This window comes from Gobius niger (genome assembly GCF_951799975.1).
Source record: "Gobius niger genome assembly, chromosome: 7".
NCBI lineage: Eukaryota > Metazoa > Chordata > Actinopteri > Gobiiformes > Gobiidae > Gobius > Gobius niger.
In genome coordinates, this window is record NC_136858.1 from 30,444,615 (window position 1) to 30,458,132 (window position 13,518).

Consider the following 13,518-nt stretch of genomic DNA (forward strand, 5'->3'; position numbering starts at 1 on the left):
GACACCACTGCTAAAACATTCTTCTGAACACACCCAGTTATATAATAAACAATAACATCATCTTGTTTCCCTGTCCACCAGCTGGTCCAGAGTGACCTCGATGATGATGATGACGAGCGGCTGGGCATGGGTGGAGGTCGAGGCACTTTACGTTTTAAGCACAAGCTCCCAATGGAACTCAAAGGTCCAGAGGGAGTCCACGTGGTCCACGGCAGCACGGGCACGCTCCTGTCTTCCGACATCAACAGCCTGCCCGAGGACGACCAGAGGGCTCTGGCGCGCTCACTTGAGGCGCTCAACTCCGACGGTGGACTGTATTCGGAAAGAAACGCCCGCACAGAATCGGCCAAGTCCACCCCAATGCACCGCCACAAAGACGGGGATTCGCACACACTGTCGGAGAGCCCTCTGGAGATAACCGAGTTATGACTAGCCGAGGCCTCGCTGGTCTGAGCTCAAATAATCTGTGTGCGTCTTCCCACGCACCCCTCTTTTGCAAACGGGGTCCTGGGACGTCCACAGCAGGAGTGTGTGTAGTCTAGGGACTGCCATCCGCCAGCCAGGCTCAGCGCAAGAGACGGGCTGACAACGCACTTCATCGAACGGTTCAACGTAGGATTTTGTTTTTAAGATTGTGGATTAAGTTAGCTCGAAAGGCCTTTTTTGGACAGCGCACTTTTCAACAAAAACCAGCAGATGTCACGGAGGTCCAGACAAAGAAAGAGCAGGATCGAGTTTAGAAAAGCTTCATTTTTGAGAAGCAAAACCATGAGTATTATATTTATTTTCTTTTGATCTTCAAAAGGTGCCTCATTCTCACCCATTAAGTCAGATTCCTGGACTGCATACACTCGAAGCACACGCTTGAAGAAAAAGACCAGCGAATGGCCATCACTGGGACATTAACAAGTGCTGTTTTTTGTTTTGTTTTTGGATGCAATCAATGTGGTGCGGGTGAGGATTTGGATATCACACCTTTTGGATATAAAATTAAAAATACAAAAAAAGAGAGAATGAATTAAAAATATATAGATGGATTGCCCTTGGTGACTTGCAAATAGAGATTTTAGCCAAGAAAATGAAGAAATGTGATATATGAGACTGTTGAGTTTACACATTACAAAGCTGTTTTTACTTGAAAGAGACTCAATATTGACTAACATACGATCGATACTCATCAACCAATAGAGAAATGGAAATATCAATCAAGACAATACAAAACCCCAGCGTGAAGACTCAATAGGTGGAATAAAAAATAAAAAAAAGTAAATGATCCGTTTTTTTATATTGACTTGAAGATGGCAATGCGCCCAGAGACATTTCACTGCCACCAGAGGGAGTTCAACATTAATATGCTCAAAATGGGCAGCGGTTGCTTTATTTTTTTATTTTATAAGAAGAAAAAAAATGTTATGGACTCAAAACTATTTTCGAAGAATAATGCTGGCTTACCAAAATAGGTAGGAAATAATACGTTTGGGTGTCTGAAGAGTATGTGTCTGTGCATTGTGATCTGCTGCTGGTGAATGTTGTTTTTGTTTATACGATGGCTGACACTGTTTTTGAAAAGAGTGGTGTGTTTTTACATTATTTTTTACCTCCACTTTGTAAGTTCTTTGTCATTATTGTCACCAGCCCCGAGATCTATGTTGGGATATGTCACTGAATGATCTATGGAAATAAAAGGATAATAAAATGGTCTTGAAACTCGAGTCAATAACAATTTAAGATACCTCTACAAATGCATGTCACTTTAGGGTGGTAGTTTGTATTTGTATGAGGTTTTTCCCTTCACCTTAAAATGAAAAACACAGTGATAAATATGTCACTCCATCCTTTTATTCTTTTTTCAGGTTACATAGAAAAAAAAAGTTCAATATCATTTGCCAAAGCCTGTTTCTGATCAGACCCCCCGAGCTGCACTGCTGCTTGAAGATGTGCCTCCGGAGGGCATCTTCTTCAGTGTCCGATTGAGCTGCAGAGGGCAAAAATGTAAATGTTACTCTTACATTTATGAGAGGAAATAGAGTAGTTGCTATAGTCAGTGTGAGGAAGATGGCAACACTATGTACCTCCTCAAACTTGTGGATTTGTCGGATGAAAAAGTCTCCATAACGACGAGCCACTTTGGTGTCAGCTATGTGGATCATATCCTGTAGAGACAATGAAAGATGGGTTGGTTTATGCTGCTTACAGGCAAATGCAGTACTAGAACGTAGGTCACTAAGCTGCACAATGTTTATCTGAATATTCGATGCCACAACATCCATATTGCGAGAAGCTACAATACAGTGCAAAATCAATGACATCTGACTGAGAGTTACATATTTTGCTTACAATTTCTGTTTAAATTTAGTGGAACATACTATGCTGAAATGGTTTGGAAAAAATATCAGCTACCGGTAACGCAATTAAAAGACAAATCAATTAAATTATAAGTACCAGTCAATACTTTTACCTTGTCGATGTAGAAGTCGACCTCTGAGGCAGACTGAAACTCTCCGTCCAGAGCCGAGATGCCACTCGTCCAAACCAGGTTCTTCATTTTGTGTTTGAAAACCAGGAGCTGGATGCGAAACTCTTGCTCAGTCATGTCGAGAAACCCAGCCAGTTTGGCCACAGGCATTGTGGTGTATAGCTTCAGAAAACTGACAAGACACATGACATTTATGATACAAGATAAACAAAAACATCATACAGGAGTCCTAGAACAACACCAGTGCAACACTGGCTGTACCTGCGGATAGTGGAGAGCTGATTCTGCTGCTGTACTTCTTCAAGAAACACCTTTAGCTGCTGCTGGAAGGGCTCCTTGTGGTAGTTTGGATTAAGGTTGTCATAGTTTGGCACCACTGGAGAAAGAAACTTGGGGCAGGCAAAGCTGAACAACTCCTCAACTACCTGCAAGTCTCTGTCACAGAAAGACAACAAAATTATATAGTAACGTATGTGTTTCTTTCACGGAGATGACGCAAAAAGAAACTTCATCCCTACCCCTTCTGCATGCGCAGCATTTTGTCTCCATACTTCTCCCTCAGCTGAGTGTGGATGCTCTCATCAATGCGCATTGGATACATCGTGAGGGCAATGGCCAGAAGCCCATGCATCTGCTCATTCTGCTTGTTAATCTGTGGAAAACATAGTGTCACACAGATGCTTCATGCTGTAAATCTTATTATAAATAAGCTTATCTTCATGTGTTAAAGAATAATTATCTTAGAAAATCAATTACTTTATTCAAAACCATCTACATCTTACCATCTCATATTTGTATGTCGTCCTCTGGAACATGTTTCTTGTCCTTTGAATGTACAGGAGGATGTTGGCGAAAACTCTTATAGCATCCTGATAGCGCCTCATCATCAGGTATGCAAACCCCACATAGTAATAGGTGGTGATCTGGCACTCCGGCACACGGGAATACATGCTCTAAAGCACACAAATAATGGTAGGTCAGTTGGCTTCGGTCTATGACATATAAAAGTCAATAAATGCAAGTGGATTTACCTTCTTGTTGAGCTCTATATTCTCCAGGACTTTAATAGCCTGGTAATAATCACCCAGCAGAGAGTGCAGCCTGAGAAGCCCCACCAAGCTGAAGTATCCCAACATCTTGTACAGAGAGTGACGTCCATATTCTCCAGCCACGCTCTCTGGGTCACCTGCAAGACACAGTTATAGTAAAAATGAAACACTTTCTGGTGGAGAAAATGAGCATTTCCAAAAGCAAAACCAATCTTCTTACCTCCGCTTGTGTAGACCTCGAGTTGACGATTGATGTTGCTCTTGTCGACGAGTGAGTGCAGCACATTGAGGACGCTGTGAACGTTCCAGATCTTTGGATTGCTCCTCAAAAACTCAATCTCCTCTTCTGTCTTTTTTGCCGTTTTACAGCGATACTGACTGAAGGATTGGAACTGAAAACCAGATGGGAAGAATTATATTTCTGGTCCAACAAGTATTATCCGAGTTAACAGCAAGAAACACAACAACTGACACAGATTAAATGATGTTGAAAAAGTATATCTATTAGTTACAGGTAGAAGTATAACGATGATACACACAATAAAAAAAATGAAAAAATACCTGGTAGATGAACTCATCAATAATGTCCCACAGCCACTGATTTGGAAGCTCCAGAGGGGCGGGGCCATCAGCATCTGTGTGCATGGATATTTTACTTTTGATATTATGCTTGACCACAGCATTAAAAGGACAAAAACAGACAGAGACTTACTGAGAATATAGTTGAAGAGGTTACAATAGTTGTAGTACGATTCAAACCTCTGGTCTAATGTTGGTCCACCCTAAACAGAGGAAAGGAAACAGATGACCCAAAGCATAGACATCAAATGCAGATTCATGATGATACAACAAAAGAGTTTAATCTGAGTAAACACAGTTACTTACGCTAACTTTTGCGTAGATGTGTCTGTAGTACAGTTCCTTATAGAGGATGAGAAACACAGCATCTGCAGAGAGAACAGGAGACACGATTTGAATGAACTGGAAGGGTTTCTGACCGAGAGGAATTGTTGATACTATTGAAGAATTTGTTCTCAAATTCCCCAGATATGAAAGAGAACCCACCATTGCCAACAAGAGAGGCGATGGCTTCAGCCTCTGGCCAGGGAGAAGTCTTGAAGAAACGCTCGGTCAACTTATTCCAACTGAATAAAGTAAACAAAGCAATCCAAAAGTCAAAACATGACATAAGAAAGATACATCTCGTAGTGAAAGAAGCGCACCTGTTCTCGTAGACATCCTGAATCTCATAGATCTTCTGCTCGATGCTTTCACTGGAAACACGGTTCGCCTGCAGCTCGTAAACCTTCTGGTCGATCAGGTCGGAGATGGTTTTGTGGAAATATTGCAAGAAGTTCTTGATAACTTCTGGGATAACGTGGTAGGTCTGCTGCTCGTACTGCCTCTCGAATGCTAGATCAGCTTTGGGATCACCTGGAGATATAAACAAATTGAATAGTAAATAACCCCCAGCTGTTTGTCTAAAGTGTACCAGGTGAAACAAGTAACTAACCCGTGTGTACTTCGTAGTCATTCGTGTAGGCGTAGGGGTCGTACTAAAACAAAAAGAAACATATGTCACTCATTGAACATCACGTTTCACAATATCACTCCGTGCAATCCTATTTTAGCAGAATAATGGCGCACATTGAAGTTTGTACTATTATAAATTAGTGACAATAGCTTTTAACTGAATAGTGATCACACAAGCACTACACAACAATCTGGAATGATGGAGGATTGGGCTATCTCTGCTACCGCCGCTAGCTTCGGCTACTCCGCCGGCATTGCTGTCGTTTATACATTGATGCAAACCGTTTTTTTTAGAAAGGATGTACTAACTTCTTCCTCTTCGTGATAAGACATTTTCTTTCAATATATCCAAGAGCGACACCGTGGAGTGAAAAAGATTATTGAGCTCAACCGGCTAAACGTAGCTAAACCACGCAGCTCTCGCCTGAGACTAGGCGGAAACGGAAAGAGTCCGAGCGGAAGTCAACAGAATATTGCATTATGGGAAATGAAGTCCCCGTGTGGTCGCTTCACGGGTAAATTGTTGTTTTTACATTATAATCGTGCGTGTGTTTCGTTTCTTTACCAGGCGGAAAAAATAAACATATCAAAAGGACTAAAAAAATCATCGTAATCCTAAATTTGCACTTTGGTGTCGAGTTGATGTAGTTACGCGTGAGAACCGTGTGATGGCGTTAGAGTCTCTCAATCGATCAAAGTCGCTATGAAGTCGTGAAGTTGTGCTTCAAAGCATCCAGGTCAAAATTGATGTATGAAAATAAAATCTAGTCCCACGCTTATAGACCAAATTAGCAACCCAAACATTTGCAACATGCGAGTGGAAAATAAACATAGTGGCTATAACATAATATTTTGAAGTCAGGCCTGGGCCTACAGTGCATTTTGACATTATTTACCACGTAGGATTTATGAAAGAGTTCTTGTCTAGTCATTAAATGCGCGTATATCATGTTGACAGTGAGTGTTCAGCCATGCGCTGTGAGAACTGTGGCAGGCCCTCCCAGCAGACGGCCCTATACCTCCTCTGTCTGCCAGTGCAGCCTCATCACAGCGGCTCCTGAAAAGAGAGCACTTGTTGTGGTTTTGGAGGCGCAGGAAAAAAAGAGGTGAAAGAAAAGAATACCTAACGTGTTTGGCTCAGCTACCAGCAGCAGCCGGAGTCACCTACCTCCCCACCTACAGGCTGGGGAACTGCCTGCATCCGATAAGGCATCTGGTGCACTGAATACAAGTGTGGAGGGGGTGTGGAGCAGAGCTGGAGAGAGCGAGAAGACACATCGAGGGAGGGGAAAAGGTCAGGGACACAGGGGGTTTATCGCGCTGCCAGAAATAAGGAGAGTGTCTACACAAATGCTTTGGCAGTGCAAACCGCGCAGACGAGACTGAATAAACCTCACAAGCCCGCCTCCACCATAACAGCGACTACTGTGGACTACTGTGGATTATACACATTTACAACTGAAGACAGACACCTTTTCAGCAGTCTGGACAGACGACTGACAAGTTTGCCCCGTGCGTAATTTGGAGAGTATATTTCCACGCTGCATCAGGATGCGCGCCTGTCCTCTGCTTGTCTTGTTATGTTTGGTGTGCGCTGGAAGTTCTCAGAAGTTTTCAGCTCTCACGGTAAGAATGATACACATCACCCACATCTTTCATAATTATAGGGATGATGATTTGCTGGATTTTGAGTTGCACATTTGGAGTAGAACCGGTGCGTAAAGTTGCATTCAACTCGAAGAGACGAGAAAAAGAGATATCTAGATATCTAGAGATAGCTCTTTATAGTCCATGCTTTTGGTAGACTGCATTTATAAAGTCCGAATGCCTGTTACATGGGGAAATCACTAGAAATGGGGCAAACTAACAAAATCACAAATTTTACGCCATGCGTAAATTTGTGGAGTGGAGTACTAAAATTGATTTTAACGTGCACAGAGGGTTTTACTCAGCCGCAATATTATTCTAGATGGATTTCAAAACTCAAGAGGTCACAGAGTGATTATGTTCGTGGAGAAATGTTTTGGGCTGTGTGTGAACAGAGCCCAAGCAGACTGCATCTTGTCCAGCACATAAATTAATTTTACATCAACTCTCAACATGGCATCTTTAAACTGATGACCCACGCGACAGCCTGTGTTATAACACAGCCACATCGTAGGCTGTATTGTTTCTCTTTAAAGTTCATGAGTGTTTTAGGTAGATCATAACTATCCTAGTGATAATCACGTGCCGTCCAGCTCTAAAGCAAGGTGAGGAATGCGCACTGTCACAGGCTTCTCCTATGATTTAGAAGCCGCCTCCTTTAGCCCCGTTATTTATGGTCAGACTGAAAATGCCTTAATATCCAATTGGAAACAAATGGCCATAAGTTGTTAACCCACAGGTGAGGGGTCGGAGAGGCTTCCACGCTGACAGCGCCGCTGTGCAGTTGTGGAATGTGGGTGGAAGAAGTTTTGCACCGCGCAGATGCAACATGAATTTTAACAATGATGTCGACAGAGCGAGGGAGCTACGGTTCAGTGAGTTGACAGTAGCGTTTTATATCGGTGTCAAAAGTATCCTCCACATCCATTTCAATGCGGAGGCTTGGCTATCATACAACACGCTATATAATTTCATTTTATTGCCTCTTTTACTGCAAGGCAATCTATCTATTTTCAATTGCTTTTGTTTGATTGACACAAGGGAGGTTATTACTGGCTCCATGTAATATTTGGTGCATATTTGAGGTCAAACAAGTAGTTAAATCTACGGGATATTAGCCCAGGTTATTCATGAGGCTGAATGTTTCCACAGTTTATGGAAATATGAAATACTGTCAGTGAAAAGAGAACATTGGCTGCCTCTGTCTAAACCTGCATAAAGCCATTTCTGTGTCTTTCTCTCTCTTCACTTCACAAAGAGTGCACCTGCCTGGTCCTCACATGATTATGAGCAGACTTTTGAATCACCTATCCATGAGGACCCCTACTTTCTCAGATTGAGTTAGTAGCCTTGTTAAACCCTGTCACTTTTTTCCCATGCACCATGCTGAAACTAATGATCCCCTTTTGCATCCTATCCAAGTAGGAAACTCCCGCCAAGGCCATTTAACACTCTCTCAGCTGGGGCTCTTATAGACCCTCTCAGGGGCCAGGGCCATGGTGTGAGCGGCCTCTCGGGGTGTTGGAAATAGGGGCCCTCCCTTCCGCAAAAGGTCCTTATCGTTCCTTCAATATGCTCTCTGCTGGAGTCTCTTCTTCTCCGTACTCAATTCAAGCCCACAATACCACAGCACAAGGGGGAGGTAATAGGATTTGATTTGTATGCCGCTTGGTTTTGTAAAAAAAAAAGGAAGGGGGTAAAAAAAAAAAAATCTCGTACACTGCAGTCTCGCCCATTTGTCTTTGTCCTTTTTGCAAACCTTTTGTATTATTTGAGAAACTCTCATTATTGCAATATCAGTAGGTGACGCACTATTGCAATATCACTTCCATCTGACACATTATATCCAAATAGATTTTTTTTTTCTCTTGTCCTGCAGCCCTAGTCACACCCATTCATTTTTAGTTCCTTTTGCCACTTGTATTATTTCAGCATCTGCAAATAGCTTCTTCCAAACACAAAGGAGTTGAATGAGAAGGAAGGAGAGCTAAGAAGCAGGGAGGAGGAGGCATGCTCTGCTATAGATGAGAATATGTGTTGGGTCTTGCAGGATGATGAATCAGGGTGGAAGTTCAGTGCCCGGTGCGCAGCTGAGAAGGGCCATCCATCATTGGGAGGGTGGTGTGACTGTGTGGGGCAGAGCTGATGGGGCAGAGGGAGGAATGAGACGTCAGGGGAGTGTCAGGACTGAGACATCCATCAGCACAGGACAAACATCTGCAGACCTCGACCACTGTACCCTCAACATGTCTTTATTGAACCCATACTTCGTAGAGTACTGGTGGTATGGAGGCAGCTTCAAGGAATCATTACAGATCCCTCCTCCTGGCTGCTTCAAGACATTGAGTGGCCTTTCCACTGCATTTCTATATTTCTCAGGTTTATTGGTTTCTTTTAAGGGCACTGTTTGCCTTGGTTGAGGTCTATGCTCTACAAAGGTTTAGTTCTTGGTTTTCATGGGAGGGCGCATACTGAAACATACACAGGGTGAAGGGCTATAGATCGGTGGTTAGTGCTGCAAAACCTTCGACTAGCAGAGGTTTAAATTGTGTCCCATACACATTTGGCCCCCCTTGACACCTCTGCTTTAAAAGACATGGCATTGATCCCTTTTTACTGTTAGTTTATGGGTGCTATAAGCAAGACAAGAAGGCTGATAGTGTTTTTTGTGCTCAACACACATTAACAGCAGATTAAGGGATAATTATGATGATACAGTATTTAGATGTCTAAATGGATATGTGCTCATGCTTCATGAGACACAGACACGTGTTTTTGCATGTTTTGGGGGAAATTGAATGTGGTTAGCACTGTTTCCTCACAGCTTGAAGGCAGGCAGATTTTGAAACCTGGATCACTCTGACTTTGCAGGTGTCTGGATAAGTTTCTTTACATCAGTGTAACCTTCAGAAAACTTGGTATTGGGCATTGAAAAGTGGTCACTGTTACAAGATAAATTTTATGTAGTGTGAAATGTGTCAAGATTTCCAAGTTTTAAGACTAGTAATGTGCTTAATGTGCACTACAATACCTCTGTACAAATCCTCTGTCATTCTGGGTGGCTATAGCTGCTCTTGTTCCTGGACCTTCATCTCTGCGGCCCGCACTTGGCAGTCTTCAGAGTGATTCACAGTGCACATCTCGCTGGACACTGAGCCGTTCAATGACTCAGTTTGGGCTGTCATCGGGCTGGCAGGCTGCGGATCACTCACATCGTCCCACGACATTGTGAGATTTGGGTGGCCAAAGCTAAAACCCCGTCCCAACTCAACTGGATTTTCGCAGATAGGCTTTGTGGTGCACATCGGCCAAACCAGCTTGACACGGCGGCTGAACTTTATGTGGCAGAGTGAGCCGAGAAGAGGGTGAGAGTAGGTCAGGATATCCTAACCGGGGTGGAAAGATGGGGGGCACAGACAGCGGGGGACTGTCAGTCAGACGCATTGGGGCAGACAATGTGAGAACTCAGCGACACAGATGAGGAGGGGCACTTGACCCCAGTTCACAGACTGTTTTACACCAATACAAAGGGCTTCCCTCACTGTGTGCTTAGTAATGCTTATTCAGAATGTTCCCCTCATGTGCAGGTGCAGTGTAGTCAGATTGTGACTGTTGTTTATCTTTTTTTTAGCTAATATATGTCTAATAATTCGATATTTAAATAGATCTATGTATTTTAACATTTGGTGATGCAATATCCATATCAAGAAGCCACGATGTTCCGCAAGTGAGGCATTTATTTATTTTTTATCTTTTTGCTTTTTCCATGTGAAACAGATGGTAGTAAAGTTCAGTTTTTGTCACCATTTTCCAAACTGTCTTCCATTTTAGCCTGGTTTTAATATATTTTAACCTGTCTACTGCTATTTTAGGATTAGGTTTAGGGTTAGAATTTTTTTTCCCCCTATTATGCATATCCAAATCTCAAAGCATATTGTGAAACACAACTTACATCACACTTCCCCCCTGATCAGGGTGTGGCAAGTAACAGAGTAAAGTCTTGTTTTCATGTAATTTGATGGAAAAAAACAAATTGCTTACAATTTACTGGAACGTTCTGTGTTAGAATGGTTTAGTAATTGAATAAGATATTGCAATCATATTGTTATCACACACATAAAGTTCGGTCACTTGTTATTTGACTCATGTTTCTTTTTATCCTCGTTTGGGTAAAAACACCTACACTGACTTGGGAGCATGTTTGCAACTTTACTTTGTCATTTGCTTTTCACGGACCTGCCCCAGTGATGGTGTTGTTAACCTTACTGACAAAACACATTTATTTATTGTTATCCCTCGAGGGCGCAGATATCCATCTCCATATTTCTGTCTCGCAGCTTAAGGATTCACCCCTGCCTTCCTCACTGTGCTTTGGGAATCCCTCGTCCCAATGATTTATCTCTTTTAAGCCTCAGGTGAAAAGGCTTGTTAAAATGTTTTGACTGTGAATTTCTCTTTATACAGTGTGTTCAGGAAGGATGCATACCCTTCAGTTTATTCCTGTTGTTATGTTCAAGTCTAATACTATTGACAAGGGCTGAGTAATATATCGCCAAATTATCATTATCGCAATAGGTGAGGACCAAAAATGCAGAGATCCTCCATCTGATCGAGAATATAGACAAAAGCAAAAACACATGGAATCTAAAAATGTGAAAACGTTCAGTTTTAGTCATGATTTTCCTAATTTAAAGAAGAACAAAGTTATTGTTTACCTTAATAAATTCTTTCCACAGTCCCTCTGTGGGTAATACAATAGTTGATGGAATGATTAGGGGGTCTTTCATCTCCCCCTGGTGTCTCTGGACAGAAAACCACAATTGCAACTTTCCTGCCATTGGGTCGGAGCCACCAATACACACTAATAGAGTCACAAAGAAGAAGCTAACAAGCTAACGAGCAAAGCTAACTGCGGGCTAGTGCCACTTAAACTGTGTTTACAGCCAAGTATGACTGAAAAAAAATATCTCCATTGTGTAATCGGGTGTACAATATCCCTCTCTCCCTTTGTTATTTCTGTCAGAGTAGTATTACTCTCACGGACAATTAAAAAACACAATATGCTATGATATCTGCAGTGGCACTTATGGCCTCTAGGGGCATGAGTTACTTAGTTCTGCTTTAATTAATTGTAGCCTTTGATATTTCTTGACTTTTGATGAAATTTGATACATTTTAGTTTAAATTCAATGGAACACATATTGCAATATTGTAGTTGTAGTTTTCTAGACAGTTTTTTTTCTCATATTGTGCAGCCCTAGGCCAAGATCTTAATATATGTTCAAAAACAGCACAGCTATGATTACTTGCATGCAGTTCTCCTGACTCCCGAGATCCTAGATTTAATAAATAAATTATGTGATTTCAGTATCAGACAGCGACAAGATAAAACAGAGATAGTTAAAGAAAAAAAGGTCTGAATACTTCCTGAACCCTACCTCCTAAGTCTCTTGTGTGGTGCTTGAAAGGGCCTATCCTGCGGTGGATTTATGAGCGCGGCTGACAGAGTGGGCTGGGCTCCTCTGGCCTCTTCCAGGTGCACAGGCCCAGGGCGGCTCCAGACCCATCTCCTGCCACAAAACTCATCTCTCACTTCATTTGTAACGTGTCAGACACAACAAATTTATATGGCAGATCGGCCGGCCCTTTTTATGGTTAGCGCTTTCTGTTCTTGCTTTTGATTTTGTGAAAAGATTCATATCAAAGTCCTTTTGAGGCGCAGATTAAAAGGCGCTGTCTTGAGTTTATTTTGTGCTGCTTTGATTTAGGCAATTTAGGATTCATCAAATAACTGGTCAGTGTACATTTTGCATCCATTCTTTCCTGAGATAAATGGAAATGCTATGAACTTGGAAATGAAACAGAACACAACATTCTAATTGTGAAATCATTTCAATCAGATTTTCTTCATCTTCATTATCACTTACAACCACTGTTTAACTAGAGGATTTACAGTTTGCTTGACTCTGAGCAAATCAGACTTTTCTCCAAAATATGTAATGGAGCGCTCAAGATATTAAAAAGTTATTGACATTATACCATAAATTATGAGGGTGTACTTTCAAATATTTTCATTTCTAACCCTTTTAAATGTTGTGGTCTGTGAGGAGCAAAACAGATGGGAGACCTTTTCTTTACTGTGATATTTTTCAGTTTATTGCTAGACATCGTGAGACCTCGGTCCAATTTTATCAATACAAAACATACAACTGTAATAGAGTTAGATCTAGGTTTTAGTTGTTCCAGATCCTTTTGTCCAAACTGAGCCTTGATTCATCGTTGTTTTGTCTTTTGATGTTGAAATGTTGTTTTTTCAAAATAGGCCTTAGCAATAGCATTACACGTAAATCATGGATATCGCCTCAGTTCTTCATGTTGTGCAAGACAATGTTGAACCCATTACTACAAAGATCTAAACCTGCATGTCTTTCCTATCGGTATATACATTTTTAAACAAACATTTCTGAACGCATTTTCTGTTGACCCCTAAAGTACCCACAGTGCACCCAAGCAACTCTATAAAGTATTTTATGTTTACCCAAGAGTCTACACTTGTATCAACTTGCGAAACGTGTTTATTATTCGTACTATTGTGCCAAAGAAATGTGAATAATATGAAAACCCAATACTGTGCAAAGCCACAGAGCTGCTGACATGCTCTTATTCAGCCTCTCTGTCATTCACTGTGTCTTCATTCATTGTAGCCGTCACAGCTTGTTGCCCTCAGCCGCAGCCGACCCATTGTGTGGCCTGCGGAGGGTTCAAACCGCGGTGCACACACAAAGGTGGCATTGACTCAGGTGATCTGAGCCC

General features: G+C 41.9%; 3 protein-coding genes across 3 annotated transcripts in view; 2 read left to right on the plus strand and 1 right to left on the minus strand.

Moving 5' to 3' along the window:
- Positions 1 to 1,672, plus strand: part of cdh23 (cadherin-related 23) — a 255,286-nt gene extending 253,614 nt beyond the window's left edge. Inside the window, exon 68 of the mRNA XM_079559815.1 lies at positions 82 to 1,672. Within this exon, the coding sequence (XP_079415941.1) occupies positions 82 to 429 (348 nt within the window). The 3' untranslated portion in view covers positions 430 to 1,672. The remainder of the gene's footprint in view (positions 1 to 81) is intronic.
- Positions 1,673 to 1,834: 162 nt separating this feature from the next.
- On the minus strand, positions 1,835 to 5,505 carry eif3s6ip (eukaryotic translation initiation factor 3, subunit 6 interacting protein). Its single transcript, XM_079559669.1, has 15 exons — positions 5,368 to 5,505; positions 5,039 to 5,081; positions 4,749 to 4,959; positions 4,591 to 4,670; positions 4,411 to 4,472; positions 4,238 to 4,307; positions 4,087 to 4,160; positions 3,746 to 3,917; positions 3,508 to 3,662; positions 3,259 to 3,429; positions 2,995 to 3,128; positions 2,738 to 2,911; positions 2,459 to 2,648; positions 2,073 to 2,153; positions 1,835 to 1,975 (listed from the first exon to the last, which is right to left on the minus strand). The coding sequence occupies exons 1-15, from the start codon at positions 5,389 to 5,391 to the stop codon at positions 1,904 to 1,906; spliced, it is 1,713 nt and encodes a 570-aa protein (XP_079415795.1). The 5' UTR covers positions 5,392 to 5,505; the 3' UTR covers positions 1,835 to 1,903.
- A 598-nt stretch (positions 5,506 to 6,103) lies between these two features.
- smoc2 (SPARC related modular calcium binding 2) overlaps positions 6,104 to 13,518 on the plus strand; it is a 43,555-nt gene continuing 36,140 nt past the window's right edge. The window contains exon 1 of the mRNA XM_079559784.1: positions 6,104 to 6,684. Coding sequence (XP_079415910.1) covers positions 6,610 to 6,684 — 75 coding nt within the window. The 5' untranslated portion in view covers positions 6,104 to 6,609. The remainder of the gene's footprint in view (positions 6,685 to 13,518) is intronic.

Coding starts and splice junctions, on each gene's coding strand:
- eif3s6ip (XM_079559669.1), bottom strand. CDS start 5,391: ATGTCTTATCACGAAGAGGAAGAA. Junction 5,082..5,367: donor CTTATCACGAAGAGGAAGAA/GTTAGTACATCC, acceptor TTTTTGTTTTAG/TACGACCCCTACGCCTACAC. Junction 3,663..3,745: donor CGAGGTCTACACAAGCGGAG/GTAAGAAGATTG, acceptor TGTGTCTTGCAG/GTGACCCAGAGAGCGTGGCT.